This window comes from Arthroderma uncinatum, assembly GCF_011692745.1.
Source record: "Arthroderma uncinatum strain CBS 119779 chromosome Unknown scaffold2, whole genome shotgun sequence".
NCBI classification, from domain to species: Eukaryota; Fungi; Ascomycota; class Eurotiomycetes; order Onygenales; family Arthrodermataceae; genus Arthroderma; species Arthroderma uncinatum.
Genome location: NW_022983864.1, coordinates 3801592 through 3821873, shown reverse-complemented (window position 1 = coordinate 3821873; position 20282 = coordinate 3801592). Strand labels below are relative to the sequence as shown.

At 47.8% G+C, this 20282-nt stretch overlaps 7 protein-coding genes across 7 annotated transcripts; 5 read left to right on the top strand and 2 right to left on the bottom strand.

The window, feature by feature from the left end:
* Nucleotides 1-504: 504 nt before the first annotated feature.
* Nucleotides 505-4520, top strand: GIQ15_03132 (Atg11p; the record flags this gene model as incomplete). The annotated part of the gene is made up of 3 exons (XM_033550549.1): nt 505-533; nt 597-708; nt 768-4520. The coding sequence occupies 3 exons, from the start codon at nt 505-507 to the stop codon at nt 4518-4520; spliced, it is 3894 nt and encodes a 1297-aa protein (XP_033407710.1).
* Nucleotides 4521-5858: 1338 nt separating this feature from the next.
* On the bottom strand, nt 5859-7028 carry GIQ15_03131 (uncharacterized protein; the record flags this gene model as incomplete). The annotated part of the gene is made up of 1 exon (XM_033550548.1): nt 5859-7028. The coding sequence occupies one exon, from the start codon at nt 7026-7028 to the stop codon at nt 5859-5861; it is 1170 nt and encodes a 389-aa protein (XP_033407709.1).
* Nucleotides 7029-7306: 278 nt separating this feature from the next.
* GIQ15_03130 (homoserine dehydrogenase) lies at nt 7307-8529 on the top strand (the record flags this gene model as incomplete). Its single annotated transcript, XM_033550547.1, has 2 exons — nt 7307-7340; nt 7439-8529. 2 exons carry the CDS (start codon nt 7307-7309, stop codon nt 8527-8529), a joined length of 1125 nt encoding a protein of 374 aa, XP_033407708.1.
* Nucleotides 8530-8849: 320 nt separating this feature from the next.
* GIQ15_03129 (cytochrome P450) lies at nt 8850-10640 on the top strand (the record flags this gene model as incomplete). Its single annotated transcript, XM_033550546.1, has 7 exons — nt 8850-9056; nt 9121-9237; nt 9307-9409; nt 9460-9522; nt 9580-9641; nt 9915-10179; nt 10243-10640. The coding sequence occupies 7 exons, from the start codon at nt 8850-8852 to the stop codon at nt 10638-10640; spliced, it is 1215 nt and encodes a 404-aa protein (XP_033407707.1).
* A 744-nt stretch (nt 10641-11384) lies between these two features.
* Nucleotides 11385-12326, bottom strand: GIQ15_03128 (uncharacterized protein; the record flags this gene model as incomplete). The annotated part of the gene is made up of 1 exon (XM_033550545.1): nt 11385-12326. The coding sequence occupies one exon, from the start codon at nt 12324-12326 to the stop codon at nt 11385-11387; it is 942 nt and encodes a 313-aa protein (XP_033407706.1).
* A 1678-nt stretch (nt 12327-14004) lies between these two features.
* GIQ15_03127 (uncharacterized protein) lies at nt 14005-15320 on the top strand (the record flags this gene model as incomplete). Its single annotated transcript, XM_033550544.1, has 3 exons — nt 14005-14194; nt 14252-14614; nt 14683-15320. 3 exons carry the CDS (start codon nt 14005-14007, stop codon nt 15318-15320), a joined length of 1191 nt encoding a protein of 396 aa, XP_033407705.1.
* A 2075-nt stretch (nt 15321-17395) lies between these two features.
* Nucleotides 17396-20127, top strand: GIQ15_03126 (Retrovirus-related Pol polyprotein from transposon TNT 1-94; the record flags this gene model as incomplete). Its single annotated transcript, XM_033550543.1, has 2 exons — nt 17396-19474; nt 20035-20127. 2 exons carry the CDS (start codon nt 17396-17398, stop codon nt 20125-20127), a joined length of 2172 nt encoding a protein of 723 aa, XP_033407704.1.
* Nucleotides 20128-20282: the final 155 nt, after the last annotated feature.

Here is a 20282-nt window from a genome sequence, read left to right as displayed (position 1 = left end):
TAGGAATATTCCTACTTCTTTAACCTGGAACTGGAATATAGTATCCGGGGGCCTATCTCATCACGTGAAAAAAATGACGGAGCTTCAAAACCAACTTCGTTCCATTTCTCTGCTCTGCTCTCTGCGTCCCTAGACTGCAAAAAGTGCTGCGTACCGCGTGAAGAGGATTCAGATAGCGAGTTTCGTGCCAGGGGCTTGTGGTTGTTCAGTGGGTCAACTGACGTGCACTAGACGGGCGATCGTGATTCCACCCCAGGCACCTGAAGAAGTGCATGCGAGCCCAGTCAACAAACACCCGAGCAGCAAATACCTACGAGCACAACCGCCGGCCGTTCATGAGACATCACACGGCACCAGACGGAGGTCGATGGCGCGTGTCGCGGACGATGCGAGCTTCTATTAAACTACTTTAGCAATCTCTCGCCGCAAAGGACATCTCCCCATCGCGCTGCGGAGAACCCGGCTATGTCGCTACACATATATATAGCTCACACTGGTGAGCAGATGCTGGCAGATCCAGTTTCGTTTGCTTCGTAGGTTTACTATATATGCATATACATATCTGTCTGTCTGTCGCTAACCCGTCATACAACCAGGCCGGATGCTTTGCGAACATGGATATCCCGAAACACGCAGATTCCCGTCCAGCGGCAGATATTAATGACCGCGAGAGGGAAGAGCATCAAAACCCAGAGCCTTGCGACGGAGGTGAGTCTTCACTTCCCTTTGTTATCCGACTTCACCGGTTTCCGTGCTAAGTGTAGTAGAACGAGATTTTTGTGTACGACAGACAAAACGTGAGCGATCAAACCAGCAACGGAGCTCCCGAAACCCCTTCACCTCCTCTATTCACACCGCAGGACCCTCCCGATATACTTGCGGACCGGAACAACCTACAATCATGGAAGGATCTCTACATGGCGCGTCGGTCGTGGGCACTCAACCTTGCCGCGCAGTGCAATTCCATGGCCAAGTCTGTAGACGAGCATCATGCACGGATAGCAGTTATTCGCCGTGGTGTGGCCGTCGCTCTAGAGAACTTAAAGTCCCATGTCGGGAGCCTGGAGCATAAGTTTCAGGATACTCAAAACTGGGCCAACGGACTCGTCAAAGACCAGCAGTCAGCTCTCAAGGATTGGCAACGCGCATTTGGCAGCCTCGGTACCATCCCCACTAAGAGAGATTTCACCTTCTTACGACGCCCAGTACCGAAGAAGCCAAAGGAACAGCGTACGGGAACTTTACAGGATTATATCGACACCGAGGAAATGCAGAATGCGGTGTCACAGGTATCCACACAGTCGCAAAGCTTTGCCCAGCGTCTAGATGACCTTGAGAAGACAGTCCGTAGTGTTTCTGCCCAGGCAGGGTCATTGGAAAACGCCACATCCCAGAACTATTCTTCAGAAATCGAACTGTCTTTCCTGGGAGATATAGAAAAGTACGCCAGGAAGATCGCCACTGATTATACGTCCATCTTAGCTTTACCAAATGATCCTGGGTCAATATCCAATGTATCGAAGATAGCGTTGGTACATACGAAAAAGATCCTGCCAAAGATGGTGGATGCAAGCCTTGATTTACGGAATACGCTGAACTCTGTCATAAAAGATCGAAACGTGGCCATGAAGGATGCTGCTGTGCATATGCAAATGATTTCATCGATAGAATTACGGCTGGCCAAGGCGCAGACCGATATTGCGGAATTGGATGTTGACACTGATGCTTTCGACGTACTTTGCCTTGTTTACCACCTACCGTCTATCTACGGATCGATTCTAATCGAGTCCGCGCGTCGTCATGAATGGACTGACAAAATGAAAACCGACTCGAGGGATATTGCTGAGGAGCTTGCTATTTTCCGCGATGAAGAACAACGTAGAAGGAGGAAATGGGTTAAACGCATGGGCGACTTTCTTACGCTGACTGACGATAACGCTCCTTCTGTTGAAGTCAATATGCAGTCGGGAAAAGCTACGGTGTGGCCTGAAGTCTCTAGAGCTGACGTTGAGGAATACATCGAACTGGTCAGAACGAAAGATGATATGGATGACACCGTCCAGGAGTTGACACAGCTACTCAAAGAACTAGATACCCCTAGCAGACAGCAGCGGCGGAGAACCAAAGCGTTCAAACAAGGTAGTCTGTTTGAAATGGGCCGTAGTTCGTTCCTACTACGTGACAATGATGTCGTTCGCAGCCTTCAAGAGGAAAAGTCAAAGGTGGAGGATAGGCTGAAAGGTTCTGAAAGTCGTGTGAGGAGGTTGGAGGATCTCCTTCATCGCCAAAGCCACATATCTCGCCCAGTCAGTGGGCATTTTGGGCCAGACATACCCACCTCTCCGGCCTCTCCACGATTAGAAAATGCACGGCTCGATAATGCATCTCGAAGATCCTCTTTTTCATCGCGGCGCATGTCATCAAATCAACCACAGGATGACAGGGCACTCATACAACGCATTGTTGCGCTGGAGGCTGAGCTTACTGTAGAACGTGATGCGATAACCAAAATGCAGCGTGAGACAAGCCTCGAACGTCAGGCCAATGTCGACAAGATTGAAGAAGCAGAACTTACCAAAAAGGACTTAATGAGGAATCTTGAAGCTAAACAGCGTGAATTCGAAGAGGAACGGAGGTTTCTTGAATCAGAAGGGGCTAAGTTCAAGTCCAGGGTCGAGGAGCTTGAAGATGAATTAGACAGGGCCATGGATTCACATGATCATGAGAGACATGAGACCGACGAAAAGATCAAGTTACTGTACAAGGAGATCGAAGCCGCCCGAGGCAAGAGCCAAGAGGATGCTGCTAAAGTTGATTCCGCAACACAGGCCCGTTGTTCTGAATTGACGGATCGGAACAATGAATTGGAGGAGGAGATCCAGTCTCTTCACAAGAAGCAGAAGGATTTAATCCAAGGACTACAGTCCGCATATCATAATATTTCCAACTCCTCACCTCCGGGTGACATAGTGGACCTCGTCGATGCCCTTTGTGTTGTTGTGGAAGGCCTGGTTATACATTCGAAGGGATCAGATGAAACTGTAGCACAACTGGGCGAGGAAAATGACAATTTAACCCAAAAAATCGCACAAATAGAGAAGGATGCAGAAATCACCAAGGCGCTGCTAGAGTCGAAACAAGCACAGACCTCCGAGCTCGAGGAACGACTCAAGGACTTCAAATTCCAGCTTGAGGACGCAAAGTCAAGCCTGGAGAAGGAGCAAAAAGAGACATCATCCTTGAGGTCTACCCTTAACGCCGAGAAAGCTGAAAGAGAGGTATCAGACAACCGCGCCATGGAGGGAGATCAGACGATCACTGAGCTAAAGGAACGTCTACAACATATGGAAGAGGCTAAAAGCTCTGTTACAGCTGAGCTTCTGACATGGAAGAGGAAAGTTGAAACCACTGAAGATGGCGGCAAGTCTACTAGCTCATGGTTTGACGCTCGAGGTGCTCGTGCTAGTGATATGTCATTGAAAGTTCATACCCTTGTTGAACAGCTATCGCGGATTCTAGAGGAACTAGGATTCACAATTGTCTCTCAGGACAATTCTATGACAATCCAACGAACTTCCAGGGTAATGAATGGGCTTTCCGTCGGTGACAGCATGGCATCCTCGACGCTTATACGCACAATTCCAACACCTGAACATGTGCATTGGGCCAAAGCAGGAAACGAGGCAGACGAATCGTCTCAATTTTCTTCATTTATGGCTGCTGTTGATCGCATGGATATAGCGGCTTGCGGGGACGCAGTAATCAAGAGAGTTAAAGACATTGAAACTTTGGCTAGGAAATGGCAAAAGGAAGCCCGAGGATACCGAGACAAGTACCATCGTGCTCAAAGCGAAGCCCACGACAAAATTGCCTATCGATCATTCAAGGAGGGCGATCTCGCACTCTTCCTGCCTACGCGCAATCAAGAAATTCGATCATGGGCGGCATTCAATGTCGGAGCACCCCACTACTTCCTGCGAGAGCAGGATGTTCATAAACTGCATACGCGGGATTGGCTCCTCGCCCGAATCACCAAGGCAGAGGAAAGAGTGGTTGACCTTTCGAAATCTATGAACGGGACAAACCAAGACCGCCTTTCGACGGGTGTTAATGACGGCGCATCAATCGACGACGATAATCCCTTCGAGCTATCAGATGGTCTGAGATGGTATCTTTTGGATGCATCGGAGGAAAAACCACGAGCTCCCAGTACCCCAGGGCTTGGTAAGAGTACCGTTGCTTCTGCACATGTTGACGCAAAGGGGAGTATTCGGCTAAAGCGGACAACATACGGCGGGGGGGCAACAAAGACTTTATCGAAGAGCTTAGATAGCAGACGGAACAGCTCGGCATCGAGAAACGGTGTACCCGTACCTACACTTCAGCCCGCATCAACAGGTGAAACCGTATTGCCGTCGGAAGGGGATCAAAGTGCGGAGGGCCGCAGAGAGGAGGCACAAATATTTAACGAGGTTCGCAGAGATCTGTTATCGGGTCCCTCAAATGAATCGAATAAATGAAAATAACCGCCACTTCGATATGGAGATGTTGGTTCGTTTCGATTAGAAACTGATTGCTTTCTTTCTTTCTCCAACATAGGACAACAACGGCCAAAGCTCAGTGGTTGGCTCTCCTTCGACCCCGGTCAGAAACAAGCCTAGCTTTCTTTCAGGGGCGAGCTCGTCACCATCTAGATCCTCCCTCAACAGCCATGCTTCTAAACCACGGCCATGGGAAAGATTATTTTCTCTAGACTATCGATCAGACGCTTTCTCCTAAATCTACAACCCAACTCCTAGGATGCTTTGGTACATATTTTGACTATTTATGTACTTTGTGGTTGTTAGTCTCAGCCACCCGTCTATTCCCCTTTCCTCGGTATATACACAAGCTGACTATCATTCCCAGCTCTGGAGTATATACACAGCACATTACTCGGTGTACAGTCCTATTTGTTACGAGGCACGAGTTACACATTTCAACTTGTCCCTATAGACCTTTCACTATGCATTTGCCTGTCTTACCTCCCGGCGTTGGAGTCTGTTTCAATGATACCCACTCTCTTTTGACGCTTAAGCATCTGCCTCATACCATGCATAAGTGCTTATACGAGGCTATGAAAATATGTTAAATTTATCTACTGATCTCTTCCACCTCTACTTGTCCTTATCAGACTTTGTATATTCCGTATATTGGTTCTATTTGCATCTAGAGCTCTCCACAGTCATCATTCTCAACATTTATTAAAAATAATTGAAAATGTATTTTGTGTCAAAAGCCCTGTCCGTGTATTCGGTCTTAGTGGTCAATGCAAGATGGTATAAGTGAAAAGCTCTAAAGGTTGTGTAAGAGGGAGGAGATATCAAATGCCAAGCTCCGGGTGACACCACGGTTGATGTTGCACGATAATTCCATTGAGATGCAGTGCTACGAAAGGGACAAGTCCGAACAGCAAGAAGCAGCGTGGGTTACATGTAGCAAATAAGAGTCTATACAGGATCCGATATACAATCGCCCTGTATACGACTTTTATTATTTAGCTTGCTTCAAGGCATGGTCACTCCTGTCCTTACAGCCCAATATTTAAGACCCTTTCAAACATAATATATCTATGATTGCCCGCTGGAGCGGTTCTTAGTTTATAAACATATGTCTGTCCAGCGGTTAGCCCACAGCCTGCCGTTATTAGTGATCGTAGCTTAGCTATCGATATCAGCAGGTTAATTAGGGCAAGGAGCGAGGGTATCTCGAGTGATGTAATATATAAAGAGGAAAAAGGAGAGAGGGAGGGTTAAAATTAAAATTATTGTATGTCTTGGGTATCATAAATCATCAATGCACATCTAAATCGTATTATCTTAATTGGCTTTATTTCCTTCTGCTTCTTCAGGGCCTGTTTCCGGAGGTATCAAAAGCGTCTCCAGCCCACCTAAAAATTGCTCCGCCCTCTTCTTAGACCGGAGCTCCTCAATCTTCTTTCTTCTTTCTTGCTTTGCTTTGTCCCTAGCTTCTTTTTTCGTAGTAGCTCGATCTCGCTCAACGGTCGTTTCTCCTCTAGCAGCCATAAAATCCTCCATTTCCTTCTTTCGGATCTCTTCGTCATTAGAGAATGCGTAGAATCCAGTTCCGCGAGTGCGAATTTCAGCTTCAGCGTTATAATGTGTTTCAGGCGGCGGTGTAGGACTTCGATCCCGCTTTTTGGAAAGTTTAGACATCTGGGCCGCAATATTTTCATCTGGGTTGAATGCTGCGGCTTGTATAGTTGAACCGTATATAACGTTTGAGGGTCGAGAAGGGCGAGCTACTGACGGGACAAGGCTTGGTCTCATATCCTGTTCAACTTCCTCTCTGTTTGCAGCAGATGCGGTTTGCTGGCGCTGCCGATTTTGTAGAGCTTCTGCAGCCTCTGCTTTGGTGCCTGATCTTGTTCGACCAAACTCATCCTCATATTCAACCAGGGTATGATCTTCGTCTGGCCTCTCCTCAAGATCTTTTCCAGATTCTCTATCCTCGGCCCATTTTCTATCGAAATTAACCAGGCTATTCTTATCTGCCCGGCGTATAGTCGAGAAATGACCCTCATGTTGTCCACCCTCGTCACTATCACTGTCTCCCTCTGCTAAGTACTCTCCTTTCCTTAGTTCATCATATAGCTTCGTCTTTTCCAGCATTTTCCGCCTGGACCTATTAAGGACAGCGTCATCTACTTCACCGATGTCTATACCCCGTTTGTGTATTTGAAGTGCGGCGTTATCGTTGGATATATCGGCTGCTGCTCGTTTCTGCGCACCTTTGTTGTGAACGGAGAAGATGTCCGGTTTTCGAGATTTTCTCGCACGACCATGAGAGGTTGTTGACGCTGGTACGCTCTCAACATCGGAGCTATGTGAGGAGGGTGCCTTGGACTCTTTAGCTATCAGCGACGAGAGATGGGTTGTGAAGGCAAGCGTGGAGGACGACGCGAGGTCTTTCTTGGACGCCTCAGATTTGGGCCGTCGAATGCCGTATAATGACTGGGACGAGGACATAATTGCTTCCTTGTATGTTCTAAAGAAAAAAAAAAAAAGAAAGGAAGATATATGTCGATGCCGATGTTGAAGTCGTCGAGAAAGGAAACTGTGCCAAGCCATGCCATGCCAAGACATCTTATCTTATCTTGATCACATCACCGGAGATCGGAGCACGAGCCCCCCACCACGAAGAAACAAACTCGGAAAGCAGCAACAAACTGTCATATTCACCTTCGCTTACTTGTCATTTCTGATAGATATCAACATACAGGGAAATCATCTCTGACTGGTCAATCATGTCGAACAAAGCAATCTACCTCGGTGTCATTGGTGAGTTGTGCTAGAGTCACAAAGTACCCCTCAATTAACAGGCATCCAATATTCTAAGCACCAACAATGGCTGATCGGTGTGCATTACTTGTGTATAGGAGTCGGTGGTGTTGGAGGTCACTTCCTTTCACAGCTGTCTAAGCTTCCAAACGCACCATCTCTTGTCCTCCTTGCCCGATCCTCGCAGACACTGACCTCTCCCGCTCCCTCATACCCCGCCATCCCTCCGGCTGACTGGCAGTCTGCCTTTTCATCCTCTACCGGCCCATTCACCAAATCTGAGGCCTGGTCCCCGGAGAAGATAGCTTCATACCTTTCTCAGGTCCCAGGCCGAGCTATCTTGGTGGACAATACCTCTGATCCTACCATAGCCAATGCCTACCCGCTCTTTACCAGTAAGGGAATCAGCATCGTCACTCCCAACAAAAAGGCATTCTCTTCGTCCTTGAAGTTATGGAAGGATATTTTCTCTACGGCAGCTAGTAGCAATGCATTGGTTTACCACGAGAGCACCGTTGGCGCCGGTTTGCCCGTTCTTTCAACCCTTCGTGACCTAGTTAACACCGGCGACAAAGTAACCCGAATTGAGGGTGTCTTCTCCGGGACTTTGTCGTTCCTCTTCAATCAGTTTGCACCACCTTCACCGCCAGCTTCTGGCGAGAAGAAGCAATGGAGCGAGGTCGTTGCCCAAGCAAAGGAACTGGGCTACACTGAACCAGATCCCCGTGACGATTTGAACGGTATGGATGTTGCCCGGAAGTTGACCATACTCGCCCGCATTGCTGGCTTGGAGGTCGAGAGCCCCGATACCCTCCCCATCGAGAGCTTGATACCCGAAGAACTTTCAAACTTGGAGGCTGGAAGTAAAGGAGCTGAAGAGTTCATGCGCCGCTTGCCTGAGTTTGATGGAAAGATGGAAGAACTCAAGAAGGCGGCAGAGGCAGAGGGGAAAGTTGTGCGATATGTCGGTAGTATTGACGCCCCTGGCAAGAGCGTGAAGGTGGGCTTGCAGAAGTTTGACAAGGATAGCGCTATAGCCGGCCTTAAGGGTAGTGATAACATCATTAGCTTCTACACCGAGCGATATGGAGACCTTCCGCTCACGGTCCAGGGCGGTGGAGCTGGTGGCCCAGTTACCGCCATGGGAGTTATGGCTGATTTGATCAAGGTATTGGAGCGGTTGTCATAAATCCGCAGCTGTATTTTTCAAAACCCTTGAGTCTCCAATAAAATGTCTGCGCCTTTAGCATTCACCAATGTACCCCTTACATAGACAAACTAGTTTGGAATTTCTAACCGAGACCAGCTATGTGTTCTACCTCTATATTTGTGATCGATCCTCGCGATAGCCTTCTATTGCACCATGCACCATGACTCAAGATGAGTGATAGAGCATCATAGTCACGTGATGTGTATAAAATGACGGGTTATATAGAGGCTGTAGGTCTGGGTTAGAGGGAAGTCTCAAGAGATACAGAAACAAACAATCCACAAAGAGGCTCCTTTAATATGGTAGCTGAGAAAAGCGACGGTTATGCCGTGATATCCATAGCCATCATTACAGCGCTTGTCGCTATAGTGCTTGGGTGGCTCTGGACCAGGGATCCAGATGAGATCCCAACTATCAATTCATACCCTGGGGACTTTTCACTGAAAAGAGCACACAAGGAATATCTTTTGAATTCCAGGAACTTGATTAAGGACGGCGTTAAGAGGGTACGATAAAATACCGGCCTTTGATTTTTCAAAGGAAGCAATGAACCTAATCTACAACATCCAGTTCGACGGCCCTTTTCGAGTGATAACAGCTCTAGGATCTCGTGTGATACTTCCAGCATCGTATACGGAGTGGGTGAAGGGCTGCTTGGATTTAGACCATCAGGCCCTTGTCCACCATGTACGTCAATTCCATTATATTTGACAGATAAGTGGTGACGTGCTGAATCTTACTGGATTTGCTAAATAGGAGTATTTCGGCGGATACCCAGGGATGGAAGGTATTGGTATGGTTACTGATCCAAGGAAAATTACTATTGATGTTGCCAAAAAGAAGCTGAACCAAAGTAGCCGTAAGTTCCATCTTTGAGGCCAGAGTTGGTCTATGCTAACGTTGGAGTAGAGTGTAAGGTGATGCAGGAGCACATCAAAGAGTCACTTAAAGAAGCCTGGGATGACAGTAAAGGTACATTATTCATCTAGAAACTCTTCGGAATATTCAAATTGCTAATCCTGGCTCTAGATTGGCATGTTGTCGACTGGCCGCAGAATGCTGTCAGTTTTATTGCACGAATGTCGTCTGCGGTATTTGTCGGTCCTGAGCTATCTCGGAACCCTGAATGGCAGAATCTTATAATCACTTATACCATTAATACATTCATGGGAGTGCGAGCACTCCGCTCATATCCAGCATTTCTCCATCCAGTTGCAAAGTGGCTGCTCCCCGAATGCAGAAAGTGTCAAGCACAAGTACGGCTAGCTCGCCAAATGCTAGACCCAATATTTCAAGCCAGGGTAAAAGCCGAGAGGCTTTCAGGAAAAGGAGACAAACCAAAAATATATGATGACACGTTTCAGTGGCTTAGAGATGCAGCTGCGGGTCGATCGCTTGATCACACTGCTGCACAGTTGGCGTTTGCTGTGAGTGCATTGCATACGACCACCGAATTACTCAAACAGACTTTATTGGATATTTGTACCCATCCAAAACTCATTCAACCAATACGGGATGAAGTGAGCGAAGCATTGAAGGAGGATGGCTGGACGACTGCGGGCCTTTTCAAGATGCAGCTCCTTGATAGCGTGATTAAGGAGAGCCAACGGTTGAAGCCCGGATTGCTAGGTAATTTACCGCTCATGCCTGATAACCATTAACAAAGACTAATATTATTTCTCCCCATTAAAGTAAACCTTGAGCGCAAGGCCCTTTGCGATGTTACTCTTGCCAACGGGATGAAGTTACCAAAAGGAACCAACCTTGCCGTTGATTCTTCCATGATGTGGGACCCGACGATTTATCCAAATCCGACTGTTTACGATGGATACCGGTTTCTCCGTCTACGGCAGTCCGGAAATGGGACTGCGGCGCTAGTATCTACGAGCCGAGAGCACATCGCTTTCGGGATTGGAAAGCCTATCTGCCCCGGCAGATTTTTTGCAGCGAACGAACTTAAGGTTGCATTAGCGAATATTCTCATGAACTACGATGTCAAAATCGCAGGAGACCGTGAGCCAAAGATCATCGAGATTGGCTTTGAAATGTTAAGCAATCCAGAAGCGAGCTTAATGGTTAAAAGGAGGTAAAATTAGTATACGGGCTCTCTTTCAACGGCGAGGGGCCACAGTTGGCCACTTGATATAGCAACAGGGTATTTTCGTGGCCATTGGATCTAAGAGTCGACCACCATCTCCTCAAAGAAAAATGCCATGTTACTTCTTTAAATATTGCCTAATAACGCTCCCTTTAATCAGCTAGATGTACTTAAGCTATGGTTGCTACTACAGTAGCATACCTGGACAGAAAATGCGATCGGTTCTTTGCCTGTTTACCTGGCTTTGTTGCTATCTGTATAATTTTATGCACCATCCCCTTTACCGTCATCCTTTCTCGAAAGCAGCGAAGTCATATTAAATTTCATTGCCGTTTCGTGGTGTTTTACTGCTTTGCTATTGATATGAATGTTACATTGCAGAAGTAAAGTTCAATGATACCATCCCTTGGTTACAGTATATTGACTGCAAGGTACATGCAAAAAATTAATAATGAATTATTGCATCTAGGTACAGTCAGAAGAGGGTAGATATATCGCACCCTACATTCTTGATTTCTAAAACCGGTAAGGAAAATCCCCGAGAAGTGTCACACCAAAGGAAATACAACATGCACGAAGATGATGGCAAATTATACATCAAGATAAGAGGAACATATGCAAGCATACCGACCTAGATAGACGTGTATGGAGAATATGAGGCATAATCCAATGTCTTCGATGCAAGCCCACAAAACCCAAGAGACAGTAAACGGGAGGCTGCTGGAATAGCAAAACGTCACCTTCCACAGGAAACATCCGCAACGGTGGTCCGTATAATAAAGCCCGCAGAATCATGCACAGCATTGACCAACTCAACGGGGTGATCGACGACCTGATCAAGCGACAGAGGGCGGTTAAATCCAAGACTCGACATCTGGTTCGCGATCTTCGCGACAGCGAACTTGTCCGACCGCCTCCCTAAATATCCCCATGTGGGATGGTCTGACCTGCATTTGGCTCGCTCATAGGTGCAATCGTCCACAGGGAGGAAGTTGTAAATGATGTAGATGCCATCTGCAAGCCCATTTCGGCCGAATTTCACCACCACTCCAAACCCAGTTGGAAACCAAGGGCCCTGCGAAATATTCTCCTTGCTCTTTGGAATACCGCTATCGCCCACCCACTCCTCGAGTATGCCTATCTGGTGGAAAACGAAGCCTGTATCGGAAGTATCATCGGACTCGTTTGACATATTGCTCTCTTCAGCGTAATGGCCCCTTCGGCGACAGGGGGGATTTCGGGGTTGGACGTTAAGGTTAACCCCCAGGACACTGGTTGGGAGGGGTTCATTGCCGCCTGGAGGGGAGAACTCTTTATCTGGATAGAGGGTATCGGATTGTGGAGAGATGCGGTAGTGGCTACCATATTTGTCTTTTCCGACATGAATCCAAGGGACAACGGGACTGTCGATGATTCGGAGAAGCTCACAGCGCTCTTCATGGGAATTGTAGCTCATATTGTCGATCAGTTCTATAAGTTGCTCACTGGTGGCGCCAGGAGTATCAAATACTTTCTGTAGCTCATTTCCCCTTTGTAGTTGCCAGCGCAGGAATGCCATCTGGTCAACCGGGTTGGGCCATCTATGCGCGAGGGAGGTCGGAAACGCAGACGTATCAGGATGGGAGGCTATAGTTTTCACCACCTTTTCAAAAGCTTCAAACTCCTGGATTGTTGGCATGGTGGCTGGCTTGTAGCTGATAAGGCTTGCTGAAAAAAGTAGATGAGGGTTGATGTAGAGATAGATGTAGAGAGAGAAGTAGAGAGATAGACGTAGAGAGAGAGCCGTAGATAGATGGTGGAAGTGAAGGGTAAAGATGAGGTATTTCAAATGGAAGTGAAGGTAGAAGTGACGGAAATATGCAACAAACGAGGGACAAAGAGAGAAGTGAGTCAAGCGGAGTTTTCCTTTCAGGTTGTCATACCTTGTGGTAGGAAGATGTCACGATGATGTCACGGAGATTTACTGTGATAAGCTAAGAATCTAAGACGGCAGATCCGTGGGTCCCTGCAGGTGGCTTGTGGATCGGCGGGTCGGAATAATTATTAACCCCACCCTCTAAAACAACGACCAAGAGTTGATCAGATAGTTTGGTTATTGGAGATATATAATGAGCCAGGCCGAAATCTGCAATGATATTCCTTGCGGCGGGTAGCGGCAGTAATGATCTCGTTTACTTTACCCTACTCCTGATACCAGGAGGAATGACACTCTCTTAACTCTTCTCTTTCAAGCCAAGTTTTGACAAGGGATTTCAACTAGTCGAAGGCATACATGCAGGTAGATCAAATATGCTGCGGTATTCCTTGCGACGGGTAACAATAGAAGTCTTCTTGCTTGCTTTTGCTTGATGGTAACCATCATTCCTATAGTTAGCTCCAATGTTTATAGAACTAACAACAACTATACCCACAACGCCACTATTATACCTATCGGTGCAGCCTTACCGTAACGTACATATTGGCGATATGCAGATGTGTCATTACTGCCTAATTACTATGTAATAGAGCAAGGTTCTTAAGGGTCCCTATAATCAAGGACAAGTCTAAGGATAAACTTAAAGGCTACTGGGCGGGGTTAACCAGAGGCTGCCTTCAATTTTCCTTAGGGCATCAAAGGGTTTTGATGAAGACTGCCGTATGTAACGGTCATATCATCTAAGCCTGCGCCCAAACGAGCATCAATGAACTAAAATACAAAGCTGAAGAAGAGAAGAAGGAAACGGGTAATTAGAGCCCGCACGGGGACCTAATATCCTCATCGGGTGAGTCATCTCCTCCATCAGCTTTTGCCCTGTTCTTTGATGTCCCCGTTTGCTGCTGTTACTTGTCGGTGGCGAGTATCACAAAGTTCCGATATTGATATGCCAGAGGCCGTTGGTGGCGTATCGGTCGTTTGTTGATGGCATTGTTCCGATCCAGCGTACACCGCTTATGTATTACCTTTTTGCAGATGGTTATGGTTTTTTTATGCATTTCCCTCATTATGTAAAGGGTAAGAATTGATGATGGGGAGTGGTGTGGAATGATAACTTGTTTCACATATGTAGCTTCTTCTTTCTTGCCGATAATCATCGCAGGCTAAGGGGACAGGTGGCGTTTTGTGTTATTATATCTATGATATCTGATACCATATTCGTCCTACACTACTACTGTGGTGCAGCTACCATTCCCGTCCTCTTTTGTCCTCTGCCCACTTCTCGAGCTGTGTTATTCTTTCACGCACGAGGAACTTTTTAAGCGATTAAGCACACCAATATTCAAACACGTCCATTTCCTCCTTCAAGTACACCTTTCTTTGGATTTAAACCATCTACGGATCTTACTTACTACCTAATCACGCAAATAACGAACACACGATGGATCCCAGAGAAACTACCGTTGCGGTTTCTCCACGAGTTGCCCTACAGAATGACCTCAGCCCAGGTCAAGCCTGTAAAAGGTTTTCTACACCACTCGTCGTGATCGCATGTGCCGCAGCGCGTACACGATCAGACCTTTGGCTTTTCAGGCGAAAATGTCGAGAGTATCCAGAAATACTCAGTGATGGTACGTAGGCTACTACGTTTTTCTCCAAGCTTATACATAATGCTGATACAGGCACAGGTTTAGTGAGAAGATTCTCAGAGAGCATCTGCCACAAGATTTTTATGCTCAGAGGGGTATACATTGGTTATAAAGCCACCGTCGAGCAGTACCGGAACGAGATCGCAGTAGCAAAGCTTTTCCGTGGAGCCGCTCCGAGCCTTGGTGACCTCCTGGATACCGCAGAGGCTTCCGTGTCAAACCTCGAGGCCGAATGGCATTATTCAAGGCTGGAACTTGGCTCTCCTTTTTTGCTGGTTTCCTTCGTGGCGGAAGGGCACATGGTACCCACGCGATCTTCCAGGGAGATCCTTCTCCAGCTTATTCTTGGGAGAAAGACATTCAGAGACAGGCTATCTAGCACAAATCCAGCAAACTTTCTTGGTTAGTACTACTCGATTTCCTATGTTTTCTGGTTAACTCTACGAAACCCAACCTAACATTCCAAATAGGGAACATTGGAGACCGTGTCGATCTACCATTCGAGCCTTTACAGCAGGCTGACATCGTTAAGTTGGCTCTCAAGAAACCCGTCGCCGATGGCTCGATAAAAATGTTGTTCGTTTGCTACCACGATATCCCAAGCAATCAATCGCGACGAATGGTTGTTGGTGCCAACCAAGAGAATTGGGAGGGCCTGAAGGAAATCGGCGATATCCGTCGAAGAGACCGAGATTATCGCCTGGAACCCTATATCCCTCGGGCGTGGGCTGCCTATAAGGCACTTCGAGACCACGAGATCCAAGAGGCAGGAGCTATTAACCACAAAGATTATAGCACCTTGCAGCTTGGTGCTTTGAGGGTCCGGTTAGCCGAAGATATGAGGGGACACCCTTCATTCCTTGGCCGCAGGAACGAGCACGGCCAGGCTTTCACCACCGGAGGTGAATCCCATCCATGCTGCTACGTTTGTAGTGGTATGATGGGTTACCGAGTTCATATGGCGTGGGATCGACAACGAGAGAGGCTATACTTTGGCAGCTTCGACTTCAAGCGCAGGGGTGATTACCCGCATTCCTGTGCTGAGGTCGCCGCTAGCCAACAGTGCGCTATGTACCTAGTGAAGAATGGGCTTCACGAAAAATATTAATCATCCTAAAGCCCCATTGGTTTACTTGAGCGAAAGTTGGCGTTTCTTTCATATTTGTGTTTTCCAGACACTCCTAGATACAGGTACTCTTAAAATTATGTCTATATCCTATCTATGGATGGCTTCCGCTTTATGCAGTCCCCCAGACAGGTCAAAGGACAGATGGCGTAAGGGGTTCAAAATGGGGTTAAACAAAGACTATCTTTTCTTAGGCCCATCAATGACTAGATGCAGGCTGCAATATGCCGCTTAACAAACATTTTTCTGTGTTACTAGTAGCTAGGATGTGTTATACTCTAGCAATCTTGAGCTAGCCAGATCGACTATATAAAAGCCATGTTTTACTTCCTCTCATCTGGTACACTCCTAAACATCTCACCCCTACAAACTCTCACAGCCACAACTGCAGCATACAAACACGATGAGCTTGGAGGCAAAGAGGACCACTACTGCCGTGTTCTCAGGCGTAACGATACCCGGGAATATGAACCTATTGTACCCTACCGATACTTGTGACCGCGTCTGCTGCGGTGAGAGTGAGAAAAGACCTTCGGTTATTTCATGCAAGAGTATCATGATACTCAATGATGGTACGTTGATTGCTCATGATTCCCTCTTAACCCTTTCTATGATACTAATACGGAGTAGGGTACTAGATATATCCATGGCCCTTTGTGACAGCATCTGTTATAAGATGGTTTTTCTAGGAGCTGTAGAGGGATATAAAGCTGCAATAATACCGTACCGCCTAATGAACTGTCTGGAGAGATTATTCCAAGTCGCAACGCCGACTCTCGGCACTCTTATGACAATAATATTGGAAGGACGGAGAATAAATAGATGCACACCCAAATGCGAATCAACACCACTCTTTCTTACGATGCTAGTTTGGGGGCGGGGGCTACGGTACTGTTGAACGGAGATTCGGTGTAATACTGCCTGATCGTACGAAACACGTTAGTCAACTACGCCGTTTCATTAAATATCAGTGTCAGCTCTCCATCATCGAACAAATGCTACGCCCGGCGTTTTAACGCCTGTTTCAGCTGTAGCTGGCATCTCCGCGATGGCAAGATACATGGCCGTATGAGGAACATAAATAGGAGCTCAATATCGTGTATTTAGATGATTAGTGCTTGATAGATTGAAATCTCATAGATTGCTCCAGACCCACCTGACCAATCAAATCAATCAAATATCTCGTATCTCAGAGGTACCAACGCGGTCTCCACGTGAGATCCTTATCCAATTGGTACTTAATCAGAAAGATTTCGTGGACGGGCTACCAACAGAGCCAGTCCCCCCCAGTGCGATAGCCAATTATACCTTGGGCAAAGAATTCGAAGATGGCACGCCAAAAATGTTCTTCATCTGTCACCACAAGGTGCTAAACCAACAAGCAAGGTTTATCGTTGGTGCTAACCAGGACAACTGGGGCAGTTTACATGAGATTCAGAAAATCCGCCGGAATGATAGGGACTTCCGCCTGCAGGCTTATGCCTTTGACGCCTGGAAAGCATACACAGTCCTCAGAGACAGAGAGACTCATGCCCGGCGTAATCTCCCACCTGATGGGTTACCGCACCTATGCGGCGTACAATAATATTGATTTGGATAAATATATCACCAGCTTCAACTTTAAGCACCGAGGTGATTACGCCCATTCCTGTGCGGAAGCACTCATGTGTCGCCTCGTATTGTCGTTTAGATTCGCCAATGCCATGGAGCTCGACTGTCGCAATCGAATACCGAGGAATGCTGTCAGAATCTTCGTGTGTACGGCGTCTTGGCAGTATCAGGCCAACGCCACTCCCCCCCTGCAGATCTGTTTGATTACGGCTCGTACGTACGCTACGCCTTCCCCCATATATAGAGGCCAGATATGGCCTGTTTCCCTAGTTATTATCATCATTCATCGATATTAGGCCTATTTTTCGCTCTTTGCTATTGTATCTTGGGCTTATAGGCATTGATTTGCCGTTCCGCTGTGTCCCGTAGAGACGCCATAATCGTACCGATCATTAGCGCGCTCCGATAGGTTATGAGCCCTCGCTCTTAGCCCGGATACCAATAAGATGCCTGATACGGGCATGCCGCTGCAGGACGCTGCAGCTGCAGATGTTGATCACCAAACTCAGCCAATAGAATGGCACCGAATCCCGGACGTCGCCAAATTCAACCCGATCGCGGGTATAACCATGCTCGCAAATGCGAGAGACGTCGACATGTGGGTAACGAATGTCGAAAGAAGGCTGAGAACGCAGCAATTACGCTGCATGATCGACGGATCGATACCAAACGGACCCCCAGACGGACACGAAGACCATGCCAGATGGGAGGCCGCAGACGCCCTAGTCGTGGATTGGCTGACATCTCAGATCTCGTTCGATTTATATCGTCAAGCACAAAACTCATGCCTTCCAATTGACACGGCGTATCAATTGTTTACCGTCATCAAGCAGGTCTTCACCCACACACGGCCTGCAGACGCACGATCTTACTGGGCCAAATGGAAGTCCATCAAACGATCAGACTATGCCACGATGCATCAGTTCGTTGAAAATCTTTCCAAATTGTACGTGGATGCCACCAGAGCTGGATACCCATTCCCACCGGCTGATGCACTGGACAACCTGGTGCATGGCATCAACGACGAGATGACCGTATGGTCGAATCTCATAATGAACGAACTCGAACAAATCAAGCCCGCGGACGTCACCCGCGAGCAATTCCTCGGCTACTGCTCACGAACGCTGGCCAAAGTTGATAATATGAAGATAACAGCCGCCGCACCGAGACCTCAAGCACGTACGGCGAGCAACACCCGGAAGGGACAAAAAGGTGCACCTCCGGAAGGAACGTCCCACGAAGAACACGTCAAACATCTCATGGCCTCATTGCCAGAAGAGGTGGACGGCAAATGCGGATATTGCAATATCCCTGGGCACAAAATCAGTAGATGTCATTTCTTAGTCCCAAGCGCCCGTCCACCAGGCTGGCGTTCAAGGGGATGGATATGGGCATACTTACCGAAGAGGACACCAACTCAACCAAACGCCGCAACAGCCGCGCGAGATACGGCCGTTGGTGGTTCAAACGTTGCTACAAATATCGTTACAAATAACGAATTTGTTACTAACTTTGCTGGTGCAGCAACACACGTGACGCCTAACATTTCGGATATCAACATAATAACAACAGCGAACTCAGCGCCAAATTCGAGCTCTCGCACAACGTGGATAGCAGATACAGGCAGCGCGTACACTATCTGCAATGATATAGCCTCATTCGTCAATTTCACACCAACAAACAGCACCCCGGTGCGCGGGTGGCAGGGCTCAGTCTCCGAGATGACTGGTAAGGGAGATGTGGTGATCCCATTCCTAATGGATAACGGCACCATCAACAAATTAGTGGTTACTGCATATTATTCGGAACATGCAGTACACAACCTCCTATCCGGCCAGGACCTGAAGACAAAACACGGTGCCTATATATCAGAAAGGGATAATACCATACGTTCGCTGCGGGACGATTCATTGATAGGCTACACTTACTGTGGTGGCGGCGTTACGATGCTAAGAATACACCCCGATCCTATCCATGCAAATGCAGCGACGAAGGCCCCTACCACCAACATCTCACCAGAGACCTGGCACCGAAGGCTTGCACACTGCGGATATCCAGCACATCTCCAAGCCGCAAGGGCAAATAACATTGACGCCCCTACAAAATTACACTGCGAGCCATGCGCACTAACAAAAGCACGAAGGATAGTCTCGAGAGACCCCCAAGAACGTGCCTCACAATTTGGTGCGAAGCTCCACATGGACCTTGTGCCAATCAAGCCACCAGGCCTACAAGCCTATCACCAAATGCTCGTCGTAATTGACGATGCCACCAGGCTCAAATGGGTATTCCCCCTAACCGGCAAAGATAAGGCCAGCGAGGTGTTACAAGGCCTCTGTGAATACCTGAATACAGAGACTACCTCTTACCCGCGCAAAATACGCTGTGATAACGGCACTGAATTCAAACAGTTCATTACGTGGATACGGCTCAAAGGCGCCAGCATCGAACTGTCACCACCTCGCTCACCTGAGTTGAACGGTATCTCCGAGCGCCATGCCGCGTACATCGAACAAACCAGTAGGGTAATGCTCAACGATGCGAGCCTCCCCCTGGAACTTTGGCCTTGGGCAACGGAGACCGCATGCTACGTGTTAAACCGCCTACCAGAGGGCACAAATGGTCGCAAGTCCCCATACGAACAAGCGTACGGGACCAAGCCCACACTTGAACATCTCCGCGTGTTCGGCTGCGTGGCGTATGTATACATCCACAAGGAAGACCGTGTTCAATCACAAAAGATGCATCCCCGAGCCCTGATTGGACGGCTCGTGGGCTATATTGGCAACGGCCACATTTACAAAATATGGATCCCTGAGACCGGCAAGATAATACACACAAAAGACGTCAAGTTCCTAGAGGAAACAAGACCTCCACCCCTGCCGGCAAGGGAACAAGATCCGATACCATGTGTAGGACCAACAGTAGCGCCGCCACGAGTCCCAACGGCACCCCAAGCCGTACACCAATCGATTGAACAGGCACCCGATGAAGCCGTGCCAGTCCCATCACGTCAACGTCTCGCGATAGAGAACAACGAACAAGTGCCTTGGCAGCTACAATTTGAACTTGAGCAGGCCATTAGTCAGCCAACCACGCGCATACACACCCTATCACCATCGCCGATATCCGCTCCCGCACACGTGCCTACAAGGTCAACCAATCAGGAGCTATCTGAGCCAGAGCCGCAGCGCCAAACAGCCGCTAAAAGTGCAAATGACCAAATATCTGCCCAAAATATTGAACAAATATCGAACGCCAAGACCTCTACCGCTCCACCGGAGCCACCAAAGCCTCTCCGGCGCAGTGCCCGTATATCACCAGCACCAACAC